We start from the raw sequence: 26,268 nt of genomic DNA on the forward strand, positions 1-26,268 counted from the left end.
AATTAACAACAAAATATTGAGTCTTCATTTTGAAAGCGGCCTTTCAAGTTACTGCATACATGGTGTCAGGTTTGCAGATTAGTTGTCACTGATGACAATTAATCTTAAGGTTTGTTGGGGATGAATTTTAGGCTGGGACAATGTCTTCTTCTGTCCTGTTAGTAAGCTGCATTGGTGGTGGGGTGTCTTGGGGTCCTGCACATGACCAGAGGAGGAGGTGGGACACTAACCCTGCTTGCTCTTCTGCCACCCTGATGCTTGTTTGCTCTTGTTATATCAGACCACATGCAAGAAAAGGGGAGTTTTTTCTGATGTCTTGGGTACACTGTGGTGACCGAGGTAGTTGTGGCTGGCTGCCTTTCAGAGGCAAACAATAAGATGAATGAAAACATCCTATGGACATATTGATGGACTGTGTATAGTTCACATTCATCAATAAACAGATCTTTAGGGAAACTGTGAGATTGCACTTAAGAAGAAATATCTGTATTCCTAATGAGACTGATGAGAATTTGCTCTTACAGCAAATTTTGATAGAGAACTGCAAGTTCTAGTATTAACTCTTAATTTCTTTTTGTCTGTTTGCTTTTTCTTAACATATTTAGATGGCTTTTGATTTCTGTTACCAGATCAATGGCTTTTCCCATTGGAAACCTGATGCTGAACTTTATTGTACATACAGTGGGGACCAGGAATCCTAGTTCAGATATGTTAGGTGAGCTTCCAGTGAATCATCTAGCTATTGTTTTGTTTAATTTCCCAGGTTCTTTGAAAGATAAGTCTTGTCAGTATCCTTAAATCTTTGAATAGAAGCTATTGTGGATTTTAGAATGCTCATTCCTATGTTGGCTTACTAGTATGCCTGAATTATAAGAAGGAACTACAGATGCCACATTTAATCTAGTCTTGTATTTTACACCCATCCAGTCTGTCCTGCATGTCTCCCAAGAAGGATACTTTGTAATGATGCTTTCTATGTAATGAACGGACACTAGGAGATTGAAATTATTATAATATGATTATTATATTTTGGTTTATTTAAATTATTAAACTGTACTTATCTCAATCCATGAGTTTCACTGCATTGTTTTTTCTTTGCTTTCTGTTCTGTTCCCTATCCCACTGGCAGGGGGAACCCACAATAATAAGGATGCCTATGAGGTTCTTGATAGATGCTTAGTGGCAAAATTGGTTTAAATACTTTCAGTCCACTGCTGTTTTTCCTTACTTCCTGCACTGTCCCCTCAGCTGTGTTGGCAGGCCTGTTTACATGGCTTCACTCTGAAACATTCAGGAAATGGATCTCTATGAAAAATAAACCACTAAAGCACAAAATAACTTCATGTTACATCCTTCATCTGGGTCATCACATTGCTGTGGAAAGTGTGTTTGCACAGTGTAGAGGTGAGGCCAGGGAGGTGAAGGGGATCAGGGTGGAGCTGTGTTGCCTGATGTGCTGGATTCAAGTACATACCTAACTATATACTTAGTTAAATTTAAATCTGATTTGTTTGCTCCATTGTGTGCAGGTGTTGTGCAAGCTTACACAAACACTACTGAATATGAACTTTAACTACTGGTGGCCTTGCAGACATGTCCAGCCTGTTGAGAATTTTCTATCATCAGTGGGTTTAAACTGGTTATTTAGATGTTCGAGTGCTAAAGCACGCAAGAAAAAAATTAGTAGCAGTCAAAACTGATTAAGTCGAAGCTTTCAGTACTAAGTGTGGAGGTATAGTATTTTGGACAACATCTTCTTAAATCAGTTTTATGTTTCAGGAGTATCTTCTCAGTGGTCTTACTTTGTTTTTCAAAGTTTGCATTCAAGCATGAGCTGTTGCCTGTATAACTGATTGGTAATTTTCTAAATCCTGTTTGATCTTTGTCCTCAAATTTTGTCCCAATTCAGTGGTCATTCATACTGTATTTCAAACATCATTGTATGTTCAGTTCTTCCTGTATTAAAACTACTGGATTTTTTGTATTCATCCTGGCTTTTCTTTGTTATCATACCCTGTTTCAAACCCACTGTAGTGAATAGTAAATAGTAGAATTTAATTTTTTAAAATCTCTTTTAGAGAATATCTTTCTAGCTGTGCAGTTATTGTTAAATAGCCTTTTTATTTTTACTTTTTCCTCTTTCTTACAGGACCATTTCTTTATGGTAACTTGTACTTTTAAGATTAATCTCTTTTTCTTCATCACTTCTGATCTTTGACGTCATCTAGTGGGAAGTGCTTTGGAGAGAGATCAAGCTAGTTAATGATATGCAAGATTCCTCTAATTTGGAAACCTTGTCCAAGATCTGTTAAAACCAGGATAACTATCAGGACATTTTACCATTCTGCTGATGGTAACAATGGCTAAATTTGAAGGAGTTGATGTAAACAGTAATGTAATAAGTGACTGCTGCTTGGTTCTTTAGTTGGGCTTATTCTTTTGTGACCCAGAACTCGCAGAAGCTCTGTGGGATCAGTAGAGCTGCAAAATATATCTCTTTGTGCTTGCCTGTGTATTTTAAACTGCAGTTTGGGTGAGAGAAGATTGTTCTCATAGTCTGCCCCTGAGATTTTAATCAAGGTTTTGTATACAAAGAGCAAGAATACCAGTGTCTTGTGAAGGCATCCAACATGAATAAAATTTTATAACTATTTATATGAAAATTAAAGTATTTTTTGAGTGACCAAGTAGATCACATTGCATTAGTGAGAAATGGAAGTGCTGCTTTGCTTATCATCTGCTACTCCAGATCTCTGTACTGCAATGAAGAATATAAAACACTTCTGTAAATGGGTAGGTTATTTTAAGTGCTTTAAAAATAATCGGTATGAGTGACAAAAGTTCCTTTTCATGCTTTTTTTCTCCTGACCCCAATATTGGAAATGCTGCTTAGAGCTAATTAAAAGCATTCTAACATAGCAAATACAATCAGAATGCAACAAGACAGTGTTTTGTGGACTAGTGCTCCCTTATTTTTTGATCTCTTTTGATCTTCTGCTTTAGCTTTTTTCAAATGATGGTTTGTGATGTAAAGATGGGGGAGAAGTGGTTCGTTGACTGTTAGAACTGGGTTTGCTGTGGATTTGGTGATTTTTTTTTTACTTAGTCTAGAAAGATATCTTATTTAAAGCCTTCTTGCTGCTGTGATAATTATACTGCTTATCCAGTTAAATTCTGCAATGTATAAGATGAAGTTGTGCTGAAGTTCATTTTACATGTGGGGGTATTTAGAGGTTTTTCTCATGTACCCAGATGTATGTCTTAAAATATATAAGTGGCTAACATCCTCTGAAACTGCTTGTGATACTTAACTGAATGACCAGAAGATTTCATCTTGAAGAAGGAAGGAGTGTAGGCATATACACAGTGGAATTTTGTATTACCCATTAAAAAAACACCCTGACAAATCCCAGACTAATGAAGCATGTGAATGTATTAAAGGTTGATGTCTTGTATCTTGGTTCATCCTGTACTGGACATCTAAATTTCAGACATCTTGAGAGATGGAATGACATGCATATGAAATGTCCAGAATGCAGGTAGAGAAGATAATGCTAATAGATTCATGGATTTCTTTACAGTCATTCTAGTAGTGACTGCTGCTCTCTGAAATACATCAGGTTGCTTATGCTGTCATTTTAAGTTGAAAATACCTTTTGCAGTCTATAATGAGGAACTTCTAGGAAGTCTTTGAAATTGTTTTTTTTATTCTACCGCAGAGACAAGCAAGTCTCTGCGGTAGAATAAAATGCTCACTGGAGTTTGGAAGCTTTGTGTTACTCAGTGTAGTGATGGCCTTGGTAGTGAAGGAGGAATAATCTAAGTTGTGTCAGCACTGAGAGGCAGCAGTTGTTACTGGTGAGCTGGATGTAAGCGCCGTAATTTCTACAGAGGAATGTGTATGACAGCGTGAGGAGCTATTCAGTGTCCTTTTGAGCCCCCCCACACTCCCAATATATCAAGTATCTCCATCTTCTCTGCAGTTTATTTTCATGAGTGATTAGCTTATCTAAATTTTGGATAAGATTGTGTGTTTACTGCTTTAAATTCTCAAATCCCAACTTGGCTGACTGTTTTGGTTTTTGGAGGTTTTTTGGTATAGCCAAAGATAATAATTTGATGTATCTTTTTTCAAAAATACATTAAAAGGTACTTTATTTAGGTCAAAAAGTACCTCCTGCTTCTTATTTGGTCCTTAAAATCTCTGTAGGGTTTAATCCTCCATTAAGCACTCCTTGAAATGTGTATTTGGACTTGAAATGCCAAAATACCCTTCTAACATACAGTATAAGGCCTGTCTAATTGTATTTTGTAGTTCCAGGCATGGTCTGAAGACCTGGTAATCTCTGGTAAAGTGACTCTCATAAGTATTTCTGCAGTGCATCAAAGCTGCTTGTCTTTAACTGCATTTGACTACAGTCTTTGATGTTATTACCAGGGCAATTACTACTTGAAGTTGGTTTTAAAGCTTAAATTACACATCTTCTGAAAATGATCAGAAGTACAGTCTTACTACAAAATTTCTAAAATATCTATTCATACTACTCAGGGCTTTTCTACTGCAAGTAAAATAAAATTTGTTGTGTCTCGTTCTAAGTTTTTCAAGACATTTGAATTTCACTGCTGAGAACATCTGAGGTAATTTTGTTACTGCATAATTTCTCAGTTAATTATTGGCTCAAAGTTTCCCCTTTGGATTAACAGACTTGTGCTGATCTAGGAATTTCCCCACCACTACCTTGGGAATCTGTCCTTTCTCCTCCTTCCCTTCTTCCTTTATTCTGTTTTTAGCTACCAACTTATTTTTGCTGGTGAATTGGAATTGAAGAATTAAATTGGAAAATGGCACATTTTGTGACTGAGTGTTAGCTGCATCAAAGCTCAGTTGTATTTGGCACTTGCAATCTTCAACAGTAATGATGGTGCTTTTATTTAAATAGCTTGTGGATCTGGAGTTTTATCCTTGTTTTATGTTTGGAAGGAAAGGGAACTTGTCCTTTTTTCCACATATCCAAGATTAATATGTTTCCTTATTGAAATGAACCTTTTATTTTTTGTTAATCTGAAAACTGGTCCAGCTGAAAACTGTTCTGTTCATTGAACATAAATGGAGAGTTGAGTGGGAATGATCATCTAGGTAGAGAGGGAAGTGAGTTGGTTTTTTTTTGTGGTTTTTTTTTTTTTTTTTTTATGTGTGTGTGTGTTTGTGGTGGTTTTTTTTTTTTTGGTGGCAGTGTTGACTTTTTTTCTATACAGTAATGGACTTCTCAAGTCATGGAAGACTCAAAGGAGATTTGAGAAGTAGAGCACAGGCTGGCAAAGTTTCTGCATTTTGCCCTTTCTTTGAATGTGAAGGAATTGTGGTATCAAGGACAGTTGTGCGTGAGAGTGAAAGATGAACAAAATGTGGTCTAAAATTACATTAGGAGCAATGGGTTTCTTTAATGGAGTAACTCCTGTAATTAGTGTAATGCAACAGACTTTTGCTTTCCTCCTAAAAGTTTTGTTTGATTTCTTTGAAAAATCTCCTTTTTTTTTTAGTATTCTGGGACATCTGAAAAGCTTCAAATCTTGTGGGGAGAGAAGGAAGAGTTAAGGCATGTCAACTGTCTGCTCAAAGGGCAGATCTGCCTTAGCAAATGGTTAAACAAAAAAACACCCCATAAGCTTTTCGAACTTTGCAGCCTTTAAAAGTCTGTGTACATGAGTTATGTGTAGATGTTGCTAAATTAATGAAATTAAATGTGTACATGATTGGTGTCTCTGTTTTCAGAAACAACGTTATGTCAACATTTGTGATGCTCTTTTGACTGTTCTGTAAAACTTGCATATTCATGTTACAGAACAAAAAAATGCTTTGGAAGTGCAGAGAGAGCTTGTTGCAGGAAATGTGGAAGACATAACTTCCTTTTCTTGCCAAGGGGAAAATGTAAACAAAGCTCCAACTTAATTATAGGCTAAGTACTAGTCTGGTTTTCTGACTAAGCCTTTCCTTCCTTAATTGATTTCTTTTATTAGTGAGAAAGTATATTTTCTGAAATTAATTCCTGTAGTTTTGGGCAGGACGTTTCTTAAAATTTGTGAGCATTTAGTTCTTGCTACACTTTTATGGAATCTAAATGTAGATATTAGTGAAGATAACTACTGAAACTGAAGTTACTGGTGTAACTTTTGAGAGTTTTGAGGGAAAATATTGCAGTATTAATGTTTTTTGCTTCTGTCTTCAAAATGGCTGAAATCTTTGAAGTATACAGCATAGAAAGATTTCTTGGCATCAGGTGTTATGATATAAATGATATAAATGTAGTATCAATGTGGCTCTTAAAATTTTCTGCTGAAGTTAATGAATTTAAATTAACCATGCAGAAGAGTCCAAGCAAAGGGGACATCTTTCAAATGTGTAAGTTTTTAAGTAACTGTTAAAATCTTAGTATATACAGATATAATTGATTTATAGGAACAGGTATAAGATCATTGTGTTAATTATGGGGGGTTGTCTTAAAAACCTCTAAATACAAGGAAAATGTTCTGTGGGTTTGACCAGGAATTTCACCCTTGATTAGGGATGTAGCAGTGCATAACCAGTTTACACAGTCTCAGATAAGTCAACTGTTGTATAAATACCATGTACAATCAATTGTACAAATTGATTTTGTATTGCTTCCTGCAGCAGTGAATAGAATAGACTTGGGAGTGACTGTGGATATTAGGAGACAAGGGGAAGATGTGAGTGTCAACACTGGTGCCAGGCCAGAGTGACTTGAAGAGAGAACAGAAAGCATGACTACAAGGGTCTAGTTTTGTGGAGTTGTGAGGCAGTCTCATAGGAATAGTGTGCTCTCTTCATATTGAGAGCTGTGAGATCCTGTTCCAGTTTTAGCTGCCTGTCAGACAAATGTGCTGGAGTTCCCTCTTCCTGTCTATTATCTCCCACTCTCTCCAGTGGGGTGATGGATCAGCCGTTTGTAATTACTTGGTTTGTGATCATATAATCTCTGTATGCAGTGTGAGGGGAAGCAAGAAAACCCCTTGGCAGGATGGAGTGTGAGGGAAAAGTACAGTTCCCTGTTAGTTTGACTTTAGTGGTAGTATCAGATCACCCTGATGTACCTGTGAAGAGGTGACAGGCAGTGAGTCCTGCATACACAGTTAGCTTCTCCCTGTCAGAGGACAAGTTCACTACATTGATGGGAATATATTAAAATTCACACAGGCTTAGCTTTATATTTTTTCCTAAATGACTAATACCTTGATGCATGTATTCTGGACTGCAAATTTTATATCGTCCAAGCATTCAAAAAAGCAACAACTCCCATGGACCTCTCTAGTAGTGACAGCTGCTATATGAAATGTTGTTAACCAAGGAGGGAACAAACTGCACAGATACAGAGGAAGATAAGTACAGGCCAAATAAGCAGCAATCAGCCACCTGGATACAGGGAGCACTGTCATGGTGAATCCTAGCAGTAGCTGCTGCTGTCTAAATTGCTTTTTTCTGCTAGGACTGTCCTTGCTTTGCAGGTGATTTTTCCTACTGTTAATTTTTTAGGAGCTCTGGAGAAGAAAAAGCATATTGCAAAAGTGGTATTATAGCTGCCCACTTAAAGTAAGATGTTTTTATTGACAGCGGTAGTTGGCTGAATGAAGATTGAAGCAGTGCTGTACTTGGGCAACAGCTGGAGCAGCCACACCAAATGATCAGCTGAAACAAACATGGTCCAGTCAGAACTTGCATGGCTTTCCAAATGTCTGCTACAATGAAGAGGTACAGCTCTGCTGCAGGAATAGGTGCGTGGGGCCTGGGAATGTTTATTTTTTGAAGACTGTGTCTATTGAGTATTTGTCAAATTGAACATTGTCTATGATTGTGGGAAGCAAATTAACCTTTTGCTGTTCTTCCTTCTCTCTGGCATCATCTGGGTTCCTTCAGCCATTTGGTAAACTGGTACAGGGAGCTAACTACACTGGGGAGAAAAAAATCTCACAGAAGAGAATACCTGTGTTTAGTTGCTGACACAATGGAGGAGCTTTGGGGAGATGCTGGTGGTAGCTGTGGTGAGCACTGGCACTGAGGAAATGTGCATGGAGCCAGTGTTGGTGAACCAGCTTAGGTCTGTATACACCAAATAATACATTTTGAATACAGATTGCAACTGTGGTTTTGTTGGATGCAAGACTTGTCCTGGCTTGTGGCTTACTGTTGAAAGTATTCAAACTGTAGCTGTAATGAGTCAATTTTATGACTGTGACTTAATGCTGTCTTCAATGAGGAAAATCAGTGTTTCTTTAATAAAATTCCTGATGTCTCATGAAATGACTGGACTAGATTGCCTTTTGAGTTCTTTACCACACCTTTTCATGTTTCCCCTTCCAGTTTTTCTGTTGTATATAGATGTATCCATTGGTGTTAAATGTGTAAGAAATTATGCCAGCAGCCAATACTTCAAACTTGTTTTATCCAAGAGAAAAGGCTGAATGGGTGAAATTGCTGTTGTGTGATGACAATAGAGAGGATACTGTACAGAAGAAAAGGAATGGTGGCGTATTAAGGCCTGAAGTGTAGAGAAAATTGTTTTGGTTATACAGCAATATTGGTAATAGCAGTTTTTAGCCACAGGCAGGGGTTTTAGTGGAAATAGATGAGCTGTGTATTGTTACCAAGCATCTTGGAGGCTTAAGTATACAGGAAGAGTATTGTATAGAAACACTGTAGTCATGAGGAATGATGTTCCAAGCAACAGAAATACCTCAAGATGTTATTACTGATACAATGACTGACTGGCAGGATGAAAAGCTGATTGCAACCAAAGTAAGATAGAAGTAATTTTTCATCTGATCTACTAAAAGAGGCCACTATATGGGAAGGCTGATCAATATGTGGGTCCAAGACTTTTTAGTCTGCTTTGATGTTGGAGCTACTGTTGTGAAAACCTCAAGCAGTGCCATCACCAGAGATGACTCAGGCTGTGGAATTTAATAAGGGAACTAAAGCTGAGTGATCAAAAGGTTGCTTTTTTGAAGGTGGGTTGAAAATAGTAAGTCATAAGATAACGATGAGTGCTGCTTGGCTACTTAGGTAGGTACAGAGCACAGTGTCTGGGATTGTCCCATTAGTTACTCTAATGCACTCAGAGGCAGCATGTTCTGAGAGGAAGAGTGAATGTAACTGTGCACTGAATTTACAAGCACTGTTGTGTACAGGAAGCTCCCACATCCTCATTCAGAGTAAATGACTTGCTGTGAAATAATTGGGTCTGGATAAAAAGGGAAAATAACTCCAGTACAAGGAGAACTGTAGGGTATATAGATCTTCCATATGATTGGGGTTTGAGCCAAGATTTTCCCATCTTTAGTAGATTTGTTAGTTGAAAACAGGATTTTGTGTTGTGGTTGGGTCACAGCTTGAGCAAGAGGAGGAATTCCCTTTCTTGAGACAGAGATCTTTGGGGGGCACTCTCAGACTAAATAGAATAAAATTCCATGGGGGTAGAAGACTGTGGAGGTGAAAGACTGCTTGCCTGTTCCAGAAGAAGCAGCAATCCTGTTGACAGATAAAGGGTACAGGGCTAAGAAGCCCATGAAAAAGGCTCTCTATAAGAGCTCTTATAGGCTCTATAAGCTCTATATAGAGCTTCATGTGGAACATTATTCTGCTCCACTTCTGACTTTTCCAGGGGGGAAACAGAACAGGTGACCATGGATAATGCTGCAGTAATGGACAGTCAGGAGACACACTGAGGAGGACAGTGGTCTTACCAGACTAGCATTTGACCTCAGTATCCAAGGCTGAATGTAGCTGAAATCTCCATGAGTTAGGTAGCTGCCTGACAAGACAAAGTGTTGGCCTGAACTTTGATGGAAAGAAAAAAAGCAGACTACTTAAAAAAAAAAGTCCATTCCTTTTTCTGAGGTACTTTTAATGTAATTTGGAAGTTCCTCTTTCTGTCTTAACCAACTGATGTGTTCATATATGTAAACCTAAGAATATTTGCTGTTCTTAAAAAAAAAAAAAAAATCATGTGGGTAATTCTTGGTCAGAAGAGGCCTTTTGAAACACATTTAGACTCCTCAAAATTTATCACAGTATGTCAGACTATGCTGCAATTATTCTAGACTGGCTAAAATTAGTTATCCTCATTTTCCTGTAAATGCATATGTTCATACCTAATTACTTTGTTTAGTGATATTGATAAAGATTTGGTGGATAGGATTTTTCTGATTTTCTTATAAAGTAGATTTAATTATGTTTTTATCTAAATCAGATAACGTTCCTTTCAAGTTAACTTGTGAAAAAATGGAGTCATTGAAGAATACATGATGACATTTCACTTCAAGAGAGTCGTAGAGGGCCATAAATGAGCTCTTGCTCATTTGGCTGAAAGAAGTGTTTTGAATTCATCTTCACGAACATTAGCTATGTCTTTATATGAATGTTATCAATCAGAATAGACTTTTGGTAAATTAGTGTGGTTTTGCAACCAACTGTAAGAATCACTGATGTAGAGAGAGGAAAATTCGTTTGCTGGTATATGAAAACATTTAAGTTGCTTGGGAGGAGCAGCCTTTTCCATGCAGGATTGTACTGGTGTAATTCAGTTAGTTTCTGTGTGCTTTATGTGTTAGAATTTTTTAGCTGCTGGAATTTTTTGTGTTTAGAGGAATATAAATATGTTGATGTCCCCTGCCTCCACACTGCTGTTAGTGATTTGACCTGTCAGTCTGTGTTAATAACATTTTTTTATTTACTTCTACGATGTGACATGTTCATATCATACTTGAAATTGCTTTGCTGATCATCAGAAATACTACTTTGAGCGCTGTTTGCCAAGACAGCATTGAAAGGAGGTTTTTTCCCTGTAAGTTCTGTGGGTTTTTTTCAACTGTTGAAATGCTGCTCAGTGTTTTCAATTTCTGAAGTGTGCGTATCTTCAAGACTACACACTTTTGTGCTCTGTTTGAGCATAGTTCTTTTAACTTCCACTCTGATTCCTCAGAGAAAATGTTGAAAATCAGTACAGGTTGTTTGTTGGTGGGTTTTCCTCACTAAAACTCAGTCCAGTAATTCTCAACAAATCTAGAAATAAAAAGCTAGGACTGTTTTGGTGTTTTTATCCCCTCTGTTTTGAAAGAACTTCTTGATGGAGAAGCATACTACTTCATGGAAGAGAAAATGCTGTAAATTTCACGCTAAACTATAAGAAAGGGTTCTTTGTGATAGCTGGAACACATGATTCTCAGCAAAGACTGAGTAATACAGTCACTTCTGTAATCTGGTTATATCTGCTTTTTCTTGCCCTCTTGAGCTGGTAACTGCTGATGTGGCTTAAGTTCTGGTGCTTTTCCTTATTGGATTTTTCTTTCTTTCCAATGCAGTGAATAAGGAAATGACACAGATTCATTAGCTCATGTCGTAACGAACGTTATCCAAACCACAACCTTTCAGCTGTTTCAGTTGCATCTTACTGCTGTATCATCCAGTTAATTTTGAATAATGATAAAAGTTGATTGCTTGACATGATTATAGAAAGGAGTCAAAATAGGCTTTGCGTGGATTTGCTTGTGTGTCAGGCATAATCAACTGAGCCTTCACATTTCAGTTGTTTCCCTTGAACAGAAAATTACTTGCCAGTTACACAATTTCTTTCAGGTATGCTGTCCCATAACCATTCAGTCCTTTAGCATGAGCACTTCTGAGACTTGAGACTTTACCTCCACAAAATCTGAGTGTGCCAGTGCCTCTGATTGTCTCATCCATGGAAAAAGGGGAAGATTAGGACAGGTAGCACTCAGTTCCTGTCAACTCCTCTTATTTGGAGAACCACTTTCCCCATGGAAATTGAGGTAGATACTCCATGCACATCTGAACAAGCAGTTGGAACTCCAGCCACAAGCAACTTTGTCTTCATTTTTAAGAGCTCGTGCCTTTGGATGTTGTTGACTGGTAATTCCAGCAGTGTACTGCATAACAACCAGCATGGCCAGGGCTGGCTCTGGAAACTTCTCAGTGGATGGGAACTTGCTTCTGTTCTTCTGAGCGTGGGATTGTTCCTGAATCACTTTGTGATGGCTCAGGGCTCTCTCCTGGTCACCAGGCCACTGTCCTGCTGGAGGGAGGTTCAGGATGTTAAGGCAAGCTGGTTGGATGTACTTCGGGCATGATAGCAATGGTCCATTCTCACAAGTTCTTTCTGTTTTAGTTGATCTACCTAACTTCTTTTATTGATCTACCTAACTTCTATGGAAATAAGTTTAACCTCGCTGAAATTTATTTGATGTGTTTCCTTACTAGGGTTGATGATTTTTTTTCCTGCATCTTGTCATCTCATCTTGCAGTAAAGTTGTGCTTGTTACTTGAAATGAGCTGTTGGGCCAAAATAGCATAGCATTTTTGGTCTGGATAAAAATCTAAGCAAACATGAATAAGTTATTCTTATGATGCCTGGGTTGTCATTTACTCATAGTAAATTTAAACATGTTAGGTAAAATGAAAACCTGAAATACCATGTTGGTACAGGAATGTACATGTACTTGATATAATTTCCTACTTTGATTTTAATATTATGCTATTGCATAATCCTATGGCAGCAACTCCAAAAGAAATAAAAAGGTCTTAAAATTTTATGGGGGAAAAATCAGGTGGTTGTAAAACCTGTTGTAGTGCTCTTGACTTTGCCCTTTATATTAATTGGATCCCAGTTTTATGAAATGTTTGTATTGAGTGATGATATAAACAAAGTGTCACTGTTATCAAGGTCCATTCTGTACTGAGACTTTTTGTTAAATCAAAATTCCCAGTCCAGGAATACCTGGCTGTCAGCCCATGTACCTCAGATGCATGTCATCTAGCTTCTTAGCATTTTAGCTTCAGTGTGACAAATATTGAGAAGACTGAGAAACTTATTTCAGCCTGAAACCTTTAAGCAGACTTGCGCTTATTTTAAATTTTATTCTGAGTATCAGTATAATCTGAAAGTCACTTTTGTGCTGTTTTGTAGGATTTGGAGTGGTAATTTTGGTTTCTATTAACTTCCTCATTTCACATAACTCACTCCATATACTTTTTCTACAGTGCAAGCTTTTTAAAACAAGCTTTGACATAGTTTAATTCTTCTCCTGTGTATGTGTGTGTGTTCATAACACATCTGTACGTGCGTCACTGCTCTCAACAACTGTTTCAGTTGGTCAGCAGATGTTGAATTTAGTTTCATTGTGGTAATGCTTAGGGGGATGCATACAGCCTTTTAATAAAAAGTAAAGAAAAAGCTCACCTGATGGTGGTTTTTAAAACAAAATTCCATGGGTGTATTCTGAGGCTAAAATACAATTTAAAAATTCTTCAAATAAGCTGAAATTAGGGAACTTTTGGTATGCAGGATAATTTCTGCAAGAAAAAACTAAATCTCTCTTTCCTTTTGCAGCTAAAGATCTAGTTGTTTTTAGTTTGGAGTTTTTCCTTTATTTTTATGTTCCTCTCCTTTTACAAGTACCTTTCAGTGTGGAGAAGCTGCATTCTTGACTTGACATTTTTGTCGTAGCTGAGTTGTATTGACTAGACTCAGTTATATGCTGGACTAACTGCTGTTCAGGTAGGCTGTGTTTAGTACAGAGGCTGAAGTGGACAATAGCAAAACAAACAGAACAAAAAGAAGGCATCTAAATCCATGAGTAGTTCAAGTACACTTTGCTGTCAAAAGATGCAGTAGTGCAAGTATTCATGTGATGCCATAACAAACAATTTGGGTGACTGATACTGTTTCAACTTCTTGTTTAAGTTGGCTCTAATGTGGGTCAATTTATCTAGTTTACAAAACACTTGGGACAGAACCAGCAAGGTAGGAAAAGTGGTTATGAGAATTAAGAGAGGACGGCAGGGCTTCCTCCAGGACAGAGTTCATCACTGGTGCTAGCTAAATTTTTTGGGAAATGCAACATGGGTTTTATAATATTATCTTGTAAAATTTAGTGCTGTATTAAAAAATAAATGTACTTTCAGTTGATACATGAGATTAAGGACAGTACTGGAACTAAAGCTATGATGGGTTTTGAGCCATGGGGCCCGATACGCTCTATGAACTACAAAATGTTTGAATTCAAGATGCAAAATACTCTTAAGAAAGCAGCCTGCACACACATGACTTAGCAGTGCATGGAAGTTATGTATTCTAAATTTAGTGAGTGAATTCGTTCTGCAGGATACTCACTTGGGCTTAATGTGTAACAATGTTATTTTGGTAAGCCTCCAAATAAAATAATTTTATCTATTGTGTATTTTAGGAATCTTTTATGATGCTTCTTTTTGAGTTTATTTTAATCCTGGTTTGCAAATTCAAGCATTGGCTGCTAATGGTATTGAACAGTTGTATGTATTCCTTGATTGTGTTCCTTCCATCTTTTGGCATGTATTTATTGCCAAGTGGAAGGTATTAACTTCAAACCTGGGATTTGGTTTTGAATATTGAGTGCTTACTTATAAAAAAAAAAAAGAAAAGCCCAACACTTCTGTTTTCTTCTCTCTTTTACTTACTCCTGGGCTCTTTCTTGTGTCGGAAAGAACTGAAAACTATTAGTAGACGTCTAATAGACAAGTTACCACGCTGTAGTTGAATACAGAAAAGTGGAATAACAATGGCATTATTCCAGGACTCAAGTCCAAATGAACCAAGCCCAATTTTAGGTGAGAAAAGGGAAATTGTTAGGATATCTGCTCAGGTTGCTAGCCTTTACCTGTGAACAAATTAGCATTTAAACTGAAAGGTGACTTTTACCTTCACAAAGTTTGTCCTGGATGTAACTAATTCCAGCTAGAAGTTTATACCACATTTAAGCAACATATTCTTGGTGCATAAAGAAATCACTTGGAGTGTCACTGTTTTAATGAATTTATTTTCTAAGTGTTTTTTCTTAAGTCAGTGAAGTTTTTCAGAGATGAAGTAGAGATCCACACCATATGGATTCAGTAATCTTTGAATAGCTTATTTCTGCACAAGGGAGAAGATGAGTGCATGCAATGGCTAACACTGAACTGATGCAACAGCTTGTGTTTGCTGAGAAGATTTACTGGTATTTGCAGGTGTGATGTTGCCTATTTTGTGTGTGCTCTGGTTCTATCTTCACCCTGAGTAGGCTTCTGTTCATGTAGGAGGGTATTTTATCTTTGTTTCCTGATGTGCAGCAAGCTGAGTCTGCATGGAGACAAGTTCAAGATTGGATGCAGTTGAGATGACCTGGCTGGCTGGCTAGGGAGGGCAGGCATGGGAGCTCCCTTGGCTCATTTACAAGCCTCTAGGTTGATTCAAGTTGGCTTGAAAGCTGCTGTGGTGGTTTTATGGTTGTGTCTCCTGCCCTAGCAGAATTCCACTAGTGCTCAGCAGGCTGCAGCTGTGTGAGGCCACCCTGGGATGTGCACAGCCAGAGCACCAATTCTGCCTGATAGCCACGTCTGTAAAGCCAGGTTTTCAAACCCTTCCCTACTCTTCCTCCTCATGTACCCGGCCCTCAAATCCTGCAGCACTTGTTCCCCTCACCTCTGTGCCTACAGCAATTTGCAGCCTTTTTCTTCCTGGCCTGTCTCTCACTTTCTGCTCCCCAGGATCTGCACTTTGAAACATGTGCTTGCATGTCACTTTCTTGGCCAATTTAACATGCCAGAGACTACCAGGAAAGGAAAAAAATTCAGAAGCTGTCGTGGTTTGACATGGAAGTGAATTTTTTCCAGGAAGTCGGGTCAAACCAATCAGTGGTCAGGTTTGGATATTGGCACCTGGAGTGACCACTGAAAGTATGGACACGCCTCTGAGAACACAGGGGGTTAAAAGCAAGAACTCCCAGGAGAACTGTCTCTTTGGGTTCCGGTCCTCAGAGAGTGCAGACCTCCCCTGCCCAGCCTTAGGCTGGGTGGGGGAGGGGAAGCCACGCGGCCTTGTCCAGGTAGGCCGAGGGGGGCTGAGGGTCTGGAACCGAGCCAGCTCCTGTGGACGGAAGGGTGGAGAGAAGCGGAGATGCCTTTGCCCCCCCCCCCACCAAGAGGGAAAGAGACAGAGAGCCTGGCGGCACCTGGAAATCTGCCGGCAGAGGAGAAGGAGAAGGGGGGGGAATGCCCAGCGTGGGAAGTGGAACACTGGACTGAGATATCAGCAGTCCAGGGAGTCTGAACTTTTAACCCTTTCCAGGAAATGAGGGCTTTTTAAAAGTATTACTCCTCCTTGATTTGTAGTGGAAGAGAGATAGTCCGGGAACTGAGATGTTAGAAGAAGAAATATTTAGGTGGGAAGAGATGATGAAGTAGCTTTGGCTGGACTTTTCTTGTTAGCCATGGACTGAACCAAACTCTCCTGCAATAGAGACTGCATTTTAGGGGGATGCAGTGGTGACCCAAGGAGACCTGTTTCAGCTTCGAGCAGCACAAGAATGGCGAGAAACGAAGAAAGCTGAAGAGGGAATGGTGATACCCTCTGTCTTCGGGAAGAAGATGAGTCCTGTTTTTGGACCCCTCGGCCCCAGGGGAAAATGGGGGGGACTGTAGTCCCAGGATGAGAAACTGAACTGTTGTATCTTTGGGTCCGTGGCAAAGCATCCTTAAAGGAGCCCTATGAGCAGTCTGTCCATGCACGGTGGTGAGAGCACTGTGACATGGAATGGAGAGTGTCACACTGGCAGATTTTTTCCGGGCGGTTGCCATGTGTGACAGGGAAACACAGGGGGGCAGCTGTGTTTCCTGGGGGTCTGTGGTACAAGAGAGACTTCTCTCTCCCTTGATAGTTTGAGTATAGATTACCTGAAGGGTGGTAATTTGATCAAGAATCCCGGGTGATGTTTCATGGCTGGGTGTTTTTGGAATTGGGAGGAGGAGGGGTGGTTTAAAAGGTCTTCATCCTGGATTTAGTTTATGTGGTTTTCTGTATTAGTAGTAGTTTAATAAAGTTTTTTTTCCTTTGTTATTAAGCTTGGGCCTGCTCTGCTCTGTTCCTGATAACATCTCACAGCATTTATTTAGAAAAGGTGCATTTTCATGGGGACGCTGGCATTGCGCCAGTGTCCAACCATGACATTTTTTGGTTCCCTGACCGGGAATCGAATTCTGGGCAGGATGAGATGAGGATAAGATGAGAGCTGTGAGATGGGATCAAAAGGAATAAGAGCAAAGCATGTATTAGGTTATGGTGCCAATATAGAGGTGGAGGGTTAGTGTAGGTTATTGTTTTATGTAGAAGTGTGTTGGATGTAATTTTGATAATAATTTTAGAAATGTGTGTTCTCAGAGGCGAAGGGTGGAGTGTCGTGGTTTGACATGGAAGTGAATTTTTTCCAGGAAGTCGGGTCAAACCAATCAGTGGTCAGGTTTGGATATTGGCACCTGGAGTGACCACTGAAAGTATGGACACGCCTCTGAGAACACAGGGGGTTAAAAGCAAGAACTCCCAGGAGAACTGTCTCTTTGGGTTCCGGTCCTCAGAGAGTGCAGACCTCCCCTGCCCAGCCTTAGGCTGGGTGGGGGAGGGGAAGCCACGCGGCCTTGTCCAGGTAGGCCGAGGGGGGCTGAGGGTCTGGAACCGAGCCAGCTCCTGTGGACGGAAGGGTGGAGAGAAGCGGAGATGCCTTTGCCCCCCCCCCACCAAGAGGGAAAGAGACAGAGAGCCTGGCGGCACCTGGAAATCTGCCGGCAGAGGAGAAGGAGAAGGGGGGGGAATGCCCAGCGTGGGAAGTGGAACACTGGACTGAGATATCAGCAGTCCAGGGAGTCTGAACTTTTAACCCTTTCCAGGAAATGAGGGCTTTTTAAAAGTATTACTCCTCCTTGATTTGTAGTGGAAGAGAGATAGTCCGGGAACTGAGATGTTAGAAGAAGAAATATTTAGGTGGGAAGAGATGATGAAGTAGCTTTGGCTGGACTTTTCTTGTTAGCCATGGACTGAACCAAACTCTCCTGCAATAGAGACTGCATTTTAGGGGGATGCAGTGGTGACCCAAGGAGACCTGTTTCAGCTTCGAGCAGCACAAGAATGGCGAGAAACGAAGAAAGCTGAAGAGGGAATGGTGATACCCTCTGTCTTCGGGAAGAAGATGAGTCCTGTTTTTGGACCCCTCGGCCCCAGGGGAAAATGGGGGGGACTGTAGTCCCAGGATGAGAAACTGAACTGTTGTATCTTTGGGTCCGTGGCAAAGCATCCTTAAAGGAGCCCTATGAGCAGTCTGTCCATGCACGGTGGTGAGAGCACTGTGACATGGAATGGAGAGTGTCACACTGGCAGATTTTTTCCGGGCGGTTGCCATGTGTGACAGGGAAACACAGGGGGGCAGCTGTGTTTCCTGGGGGTCTGTGGTACAAGAGAGACTTCTCTCTCCCTTGATAGTTTGAGTATAGATTACCTGAAGGGTGGTAATTTGATCAAGAATCCCGGGTGATGTTTCATGGCTGGGTGTTTTTGGAATTGGGAGGAGGAGGGGTGGTTTAAAAGGTCTTCATCCTGGATTTAGTTTATGTGGTTTTCTGTATTAGTAGTAGTTTAATAAAGTTTTTTTTCCTTTGTTATTAAGCTTGGGCCTGCTCTGCTCTGTTCCTGATAACATCTCACAGCATTTATTTAGAAAAGGTGCATTTTCATGGGGACGCTGGCATTGCGCCAGTGTCCAACCATGACAGAAGCATATAGCAAATCTATATGTGTTCACAATATTCAAGGGAATCTAAAAAATTCATAGTATAGACTTTACCTTTCTATTATTCTTTATTTTCATGTTTGTGTTTTGGAAGGGAGCACAAGTGTTCAGTTGACAGCGGTTCTTCAAGTGGTAACTTTCATTTTTCAGTATTAATATTTTAACACTGCCAATATTGGAATAAATGAGAATATCTTTGTTGTATGTTAGCAATGAGTCCTTGTTCAATTCACCTCAGAACTGATTTCTAAGATGTTTTCAAGTGCTAAAAGAAACATTTAATGAATCCTTAATTGCCTTATTTTTACTATTTTAAATGTATTTCTAGGTCTTCTCAATTCTAAATTTGAAAAGCAGTACTGAATGAGAACTGTGTAAATGTAATGAATAAAAATGCAGCTGAAATAAGTCATGATGGTATAATCTCCAACAGGACTGGCTTATTTAGCTTTCTCAATCAATGTAATTCAGTTTGGGATTTTTTTACCATGTGGGAATAGGTATGAACATGTATGAAAAGTCTTTCTTGGTATAGTCAAAGGAGAATATCTAGTCTAGACCACCAAGTTCTCCTTGAAAACTTCTTAGCTAAAAGTTTAATAGCCATCCTGTTCCATGTTGCAGTTTATCATATGATTTGTGAATGGTTTGGAAAATTACAGGTTATTGTGGGGAAAAAAAGTATTTCTGATCTTGGTTTAATCATTCAAATAAAAGGGTATCTTGAAAGTGTTTGAGGTTTTATGAAAATACTGTGTGCTGGAAGCTGAGTTTATTTTATCTAAGTCATGTAACATTTAGTGACAAATAATGAAGTTACTTTATTGGTGTTTTTGTTCTTCAGAAATGGAGGAACAGAACGCTGGACCTGGGATTGAAGATTTATAAAGGATTATGGGATTATACATTGAAGAGCCAGCAGGCGGAATGCCTGAGTGACTGAAGAAAATGGGTGCTAATGCATCTAACTACCCTCACTCGTGCTCCCCAAGGGTAGGGGGAAATTCACAGGCACAACAGACATTCATAGGTAACTCTTTTCAGTTATCTTGTCACTTACATAAATGACTTGGTGGATTGTGTATGCGCTGGATTTGATTTGCTTGCAGAAATGTTATGGAGAGCTGCTATTTTCTAGGTCACCAGTTTGAATCCATTCAAGCTCAATCGTGCATGAAATTCGGTACTGTCCATCTGTTTGGCCTGTGTATGCAATGAGTTGATCTGCCTTTTGCCAGTAAGCAGTTGCCAGATTATTTAAATAAACTAAGTGGAGTTTTTTATAATTAAACCATGCATGCTAGTTTTCCTGGTTCAAGAGCTGTTGCTTTCTGTTAATACTCATACTGTTTTCTACTCTTCCTCAGAATTTCTGTCAAACTGTGTCAGAGCGTGTAAAGCCCTTGATCATCAGTATTCATTGTAATATTGACATTGTGTCCAAGAGAATTACCTCCTTATTGCTAGAAGGGATATCTCTGGTAATAAACCTGTAAAAGTAACAAACAGGCTTCTCTTCCTTTTCCTGTTTCTGTTCTGTCCTAACGGTGTTATTTACAAGTCAGGACCTTGCTTAGCTGGAGACATGTGTTGAAGTGCCCTTAAGAAAGTATTTTCTCATCCTAGTTAGAACTAGGGCAGGCATTACCTTTATTTGTTTTTCAGTCTAGTACAAAGAGACCTCAGTGTAGATCTAAGTACTGTCACGCTATAAATAATAAACAACTATGTTATGAATCTGAAAGAAGGCAGTCTCTGAGAAGATAAATATTCCTTAAAAAAAAGCCAACCCTGACAGGCTGAAGAATGATCTTAGTGGTAAATAACATCAATAGTTTATAAATGCTTTTCTCCTTTATGCTTCAGCTTGCAACACTGCATAAGTAGTTATTGATATTCAGTGTTACTTCTCTTTTTAATCACCGTTGAAAGCAGAGTGATATCCTTAGCAGAGGAAAAATTGACTCACTTTGTAAATTTTCTCTTTTTTTCTCAGCTTTCATGGCATTCCTAGCTCTGAGGTCTCGTTTGAGGACAGACCACAAACTGTTACATTTAAGGATGTGTGTGCTGTCACAGCATGTCAAGGAAGAACTTTTAGTCCTAACATCATGGATATTCATGTTGTAAAGTTCCCCTTGAGGGTTTATGTATTTTCAGTGTATCATAAAAGATTTGCTACTAAAAGATTTGCTCCAGTCTGAATATATGCTTTCTAAAATGTGGCTAAAATGCTTTTCTTACATGTCTTGGTGTTTTTTAATCTGCCCCTATATTTAGTGAAGAGAAACCCTTAGAGGCCTTGAAACAGGCAGATTTGCAGGCTGAAACACCTTTTGAGCAGATTTGAAGAGATTTCCAAAGGCTACATTAAATTCCCATGAAACTTTCTACATGATATGTGGAAGGTTTAGTTGATGCTCTTCATTATTAAACTCAAAATAGAAACCCATTATGTAGTATGTCACAAGAAATTTACTGACCCCACTTACCTGTGGGAAATTGTGGCTGAGACTCTTTTTGAGGAAAGCCTAAAAGCATGTGCTTTCTCATCTTAGGGAAGGCAGATGAGCATTCTGGGTAAAATTCTTGCTGAAAATATCCTGATATTACGGGGTTCCATGACTGTGCTACCTACATCACATGAGTGCATCTCTTCTTCTCACTTCGTGGCATTTGGCTCTTTCTCATTTTGATTTTTGTTTACATGATTGGTTTTTGTAGCTGTCTCAGTAGAAAATAGGGGTATCCTAAAATTGATAGCTGAGAATTTCATCACTTGCCAGAATAACAATGTTTTGATGTTATATCAGCTTTTACATGTTTGGGGTTTAGATGTTGTGGGGTTTTATTTGTTTGGTGGGGGCATGTGTTTGTTTTTATTGTATTGTGGGGTTTTTTTATGTAGGAGGCATTAGATCTATTTACTGCCCTAAAGCAGAACTGGGGATACAGTTATAATAGCTGTATAATATGTATTAGTTGCCTTATTCCTGGAAACTGGATTTAGGCCTGTGGGTTTGTTTTGGACATGCTACTTTACCATTAAAGCACTGCACCATGTTTCATGCTAAATGTAGGATGAATGCTGAAGTTTGAGAACTGATATGGCAAAGCACAGTTTCATAGTGTGAGCTCCTATTGTTAGTTGACTTCATCCTAGTTTGCTTATAGTTTGTGAAGAGGAGATAAATCAGTAAAAATAGTGTAGTGCACTTACTGGAAAATAATACTTTAGTTTTTTAGCAAAAGCTTAATTAGTCATCTTCTTGCTGTTTTGTCTGCAGCATTCAGGAGGAGGATTTCACACCATTTCCTAGGGTGGTACATCTGTTCAAGATGTTTGCTTTTCTAAATAGAGCTCTATAATTAGATATTAAAATGTGTGGGCATGCAAAAGACTAAACAGATCCCATTTTTCATTGTCAAGTTCCCAAGCAGCTCCCCCTGGCAGTCATCTGTTTCCGTAAATATTTGTCTGTCCCAAGCTGGTTATGGTCTAGGGGCATGAAGTAGCAATTGCTTTTGAAGAGCATTTGATAGATTGGTACCTTTCAGTATAGTGCCGAGGAATAATTTTTTTTTTTTTTTTCCTACTTTTAATGCTGCTACCTTATGAAGAAATACAGGCAGCCCAAAAACATTCTCTTCCAGGTTCTTTGTTTGAGGGATATGGAGCCACCAGGTGTTGTGAACCCAGAGAAGCTATGATGGTGCATCTCTGTTTCTTACAAAAAGCAGTTGTGTGGTGGTGCTTTTGTAGCATTTATCTGTTTGTAAGAGTTAATAGCACTGTTTGCAGTACATCCAAAGTTAAATCTTATAAGTAGCTCAGAGTACACAAAGATTTGAGTGGCGTTTTAGTATTTTGTGGTGATTCATGTGCAAGTAATACCTCACAGCAGCCTTTAGGGAAGAAGGAAATTGAGACTTGTGGTGTCCTAGTTTTTCTTTAGTGGAATGTTAGAGAATGTTCTGCACTCAGATTTGCCATTAGAATTCAACGTACTTCAAATAGAAATGAGCTGGCATGTTCTCTGGAAAGAGAATCTGTCATTATAGAGTGACCAAAGTGTAGTTATACTTCTATTGTGAAATGTATCTCTTTAAATGAAGGGGAAATTCTACACTTGTCTCTATCAGCAGGAGGCTGAATCTCTACTTTTCCATTGTCATATCTAGTATTGCATGTGGAAGGAATTTTTATGGTGGATTTTGCAGCACAACCTCTTTGTTGAAGTTGTCTTGAGTTACTCCTGTTATTTTCATTTAAATTTATATTCTTTTCACTTCTTGAAATTTCAATATGATTAATAACATGTTGCCCGATCAAGCAAATTTTAAATTTGGATAAAATAGTTAGATGTCTTTCTTCAATTAAAGAAAAGTTCCTTCTCCAAGTTTTTACTAATAGTAGAATCATAAAACCACTGCATTGTGTGATTTGTGGGAGTTTTAATTTGTGGGAGCTTGACATAAAAGCCACTGCGTAAGTTTACTTAGTTACTGAGGCTTAAACAGTAACAAAATTTACAGAACTGTTAGATTGCTACAGCTGCCTTAGTCTCAGATACAGCTTTGAATTACTCTTGTGTCTTTCAAAGTTCGAGAAATACTTGAAATTACATGGTAACTAATCCATGAACTAACCAAAACGCCCTGCGTTTTGTCAGACTGGCCCATAACATCGCTGTCAAAACAGCATCACAAAACAGCATCACAGTGAATCTGCCTGTTGCAGGTGGAGCTGTGAGACTGCAGTGATAGAACATGTTGGAAAAGGCCCCAAAAGCTCTGGTTCTAGGATGGGCTTTGGAAGGTTAAAAAAAAGGTAACAAGTAGTGAAGCTTCAGAAGTGTACTCATAGAAACATGAACTATTCATGACAGAAAACAAATACTATTTCAGATGAACCTGTGATTGTTACTGATCTGTGTAGCATTTGCAAATGTTTTCTCATTCTTCTTTGGTCCAGAAGTGGGAGTTTGGTTTGTGTACTTCCTTTTTTCTTGTCATGTAAAAGGTTCTTCACCATCTGGCTTAGAGTGAAAGCCCTGTAAATAAACTTAAATTACAAAATAACCCTTAAACAGAAGCATGACTCTCACATTAAAGATATTTTTTTAACTCCTTTTTTTTTGCCTAAAACACTACTTTGGTTTTCCATTACTTGTTGAAATGCAGATTCTAATTCCTTTTTTCCTCACTGAATTGCTGTAAGTATTAGTTCCTAATATAATTTCCCTATAAATTGTTTTTGAGAAGAAAACTAATTATATGTGCACTTTAATTGTATAATGCTCTGTTCAAAGGAAGTCTTTAATAATACAGTAAAGCTTCCATTCTCCATATTCTTTTTGATGGTGTGTATGCACAAATGAGTATTTGTAGTTCTGCAGAAAGGAGTCCATTTTATGTGTTTGACTTTGGCATTAATTGATTATCGCATGACAGGATTTTTACTTTTCTTGCTAAATTATCTCTGAAAATAATCCCTGAGTGTTTTGGTACTGTATTCTCTTTTTTTTTTTGTGACTGCAACTATCTGATACCAGGTGTGCCTCTATTGTTTTAGTGAGGCTTAATGCTAGAACAGAATTTGAAAACTCTTTGAAGGGGGGGATTGCTAGTATTTCACTGAGATATTCGGTTTAGAAAAAGTTAATACAATTACACTTTTAATGTCACAACTGCAATATTCTCTTCCTGCTTAGATAAGTGTGCCATATGCTATAGAGCCACATCAGTTGGCACTGCTTGGTTCTTAAACTTGAATATATTTTTTTAAAAAACCCAACCAAACAAACAAAAAAAATTAAAAAAACAAACCAAAACACCCTGAAACCCAGCAAACTATGAACTTCGTAGATGCAAATAAAAGGCTTTGTTCTTAATGGCCAGAAACGGCTTCAGTCAGGTTTTCAGTTGTTAAATTATCTGATGTGAGGAGAAGGAAGAACTGTATAACTTGCAGAATCATTGATGGAGTATTTAGGTGTTACGGACCTTCCTTTTAAGTTTAAAGAATAAATATGTTCAATTTTCCTTTTTGCCTTTAGGGACATCATCCTACTCTCATCAAGGTTTTGGCTGCGAATCAAAGCTGTATAGCCTTGACCATGGCCACGAAAAACCTCAAGACAAGAAAAAGAAAACCTCTGGCCTTGCCACCCTCAAAAAGAAGTTCATTAAGCGTCGGAAATCGAGCCGATCTGCTGACCATGCCAAGCAGATGCGCGAGCTCCTCTCAGGCTGGGATGTCAGAGACGTTAATGCATTAGTAGAAGAATACGAAGGAACATCAGCCTTAAAGGAACTTTATCTACAAGCTAATTTGGCAAGACCAGAAGCCAGGACGCTACAAAAAGACATGGCTGAACTTTATCAATACAAATATTGTACTGATGTAGACTTAATATTTCAAGAAACTTGTTTTCCTGTGCATCGTGCGATATTGGCAGCAAGATGTCCATTTTTTAAGACGCTGCTTTCTTCCTCACCAGAGTATGGGGCAGAAATAATAATGGATATTAACACAGCTGGCATAGATATGCCTATGTTTTCTGCTTTGTTACACTACCTTTATACGGGCGAGTTTGGAATGGAGGATTCGAGATTCCAAAATGTTGATATTCTTGTGCAGCTTAGTGAAGAATTTGGAACACCAAATTCCTTGGATGTTGACATGCGCGCACTGTTTGATTATATGTGCTACTACGATGTGGTTCTTAGCTTTTCATCCAACTCTGACTTGGTTGAAACTTTTGGTGGAAGTCAGAACTGTCTAGATGAAGAGCTCAGGGCTCACAAAGCTATTATTTCATCACGATCGCCCTTTTTCCGTCACTTGCTGCAGAGAAGGATACGAACTGGTGAAGAAATCACAGACCGAACTCTGCGGACTCCAACTAGAATTATATTGGATGAATCTATCATACCAAAAAAATATGCTAAAGTCATTTTGAACTGTATGTATACAGATGTGGTAGACCTCTCTGTTTTGCACTCCAGTCCTTCAGTGGGCAGTTTAAGTGAAGTTCAAGCTCTTGTAGCAGGAAAACTAAACATGACTAGGGCTGAAGAAGCCATGGAGCTTTATCACATAGCACTGTTCTTGGAGTTTAACATGCTTGCACAAGGTATGTAATACTGTCCTCGCTGTAGAATATATGACCTTATTAGAACAAGTTTTAGCAATTTTGCAATGTAGGGATGCTTATTGTCAGCTGTCAGTGGCTGACAGTTCCTTTAGAAATGGAATTTGTTTTCCATCTGTAGGTTGTCCATAATGCATCTATTTTCTAGGGACAGAAGCAATGCCATGCAAAAGATTTGGTTGTATGGTGCATCATTGTTGAAGCATGTTAATTTTATCAAGTATGTGTAACTGGTTTTGATATTTCTAATGCTTATCTCCTTTCTGTAATCCATTTTCTGGATGTAAGCTACCGAAAGATCCTTGCTGAGAGGAGGAAATATTTAGACTTGTTAGGAAGTGTCCGTATATGTTAACAGGGTGGTAAACTTGAATGACTATTTCTGTAGTTTATGTCAAAGACACCAACCCTGCAATCTTGCTGTTGGAAGGACAACTTAAACAGCTTAATTGCA

At 38.8% G+C, this 26,268-nt stretch overlaps 1 protein-coding gene across 3 annotated transcripts in view; it reads left to right on the forward strand.

The window, feature by feature from the left end:
* Nucleotides 1-7,896: 7,896 nt before the first annotated feature.
* BTBD7 (BTB domain containing 7) overlaps nt 7,897-26,268 on the forward strand; it is a 44,592-nt gene continuing 26,220 nt past the window's right edge. The window contains exons 1-3 of one of the 3 annotated variants that reach the window (XM_053979219.1): nt 7,897-8,111; nt 19,502-19,687; nt 24,717-25,796. In XM_053979219.1, the coding sequence (XP_053835194.1) occupies nt 19,606-19,687; nt 24,717-25,796 (1,162 nt within the window). In that variant the 5' untranslated portion in view covers nt 7,897-8,111; nt 19,502-19,605. The remainder of the gene's footprint in view (nt 8,112-19,501; nt 19,688-24,716; nt 25,797-26,268) is intronic. The other 2 variants (XM_053979218.1, XM_053979216.1) reach the window with 2 other exon arrangements.

This window comes from Vidua macroura, chromosome 6 (genome assembly GCF_024509145.1).
Source record: "Vidua macroura isolate BioBank_ID:100142 chromosome 6, ASM2450914v1, whole genome shotgun sequence".
NCBI classification, from domain to species: Eukaryota; Metazoa; Chordata; class Aves; order Passeriformes; family Viduidae; genus Vidua; species Vidua macroura.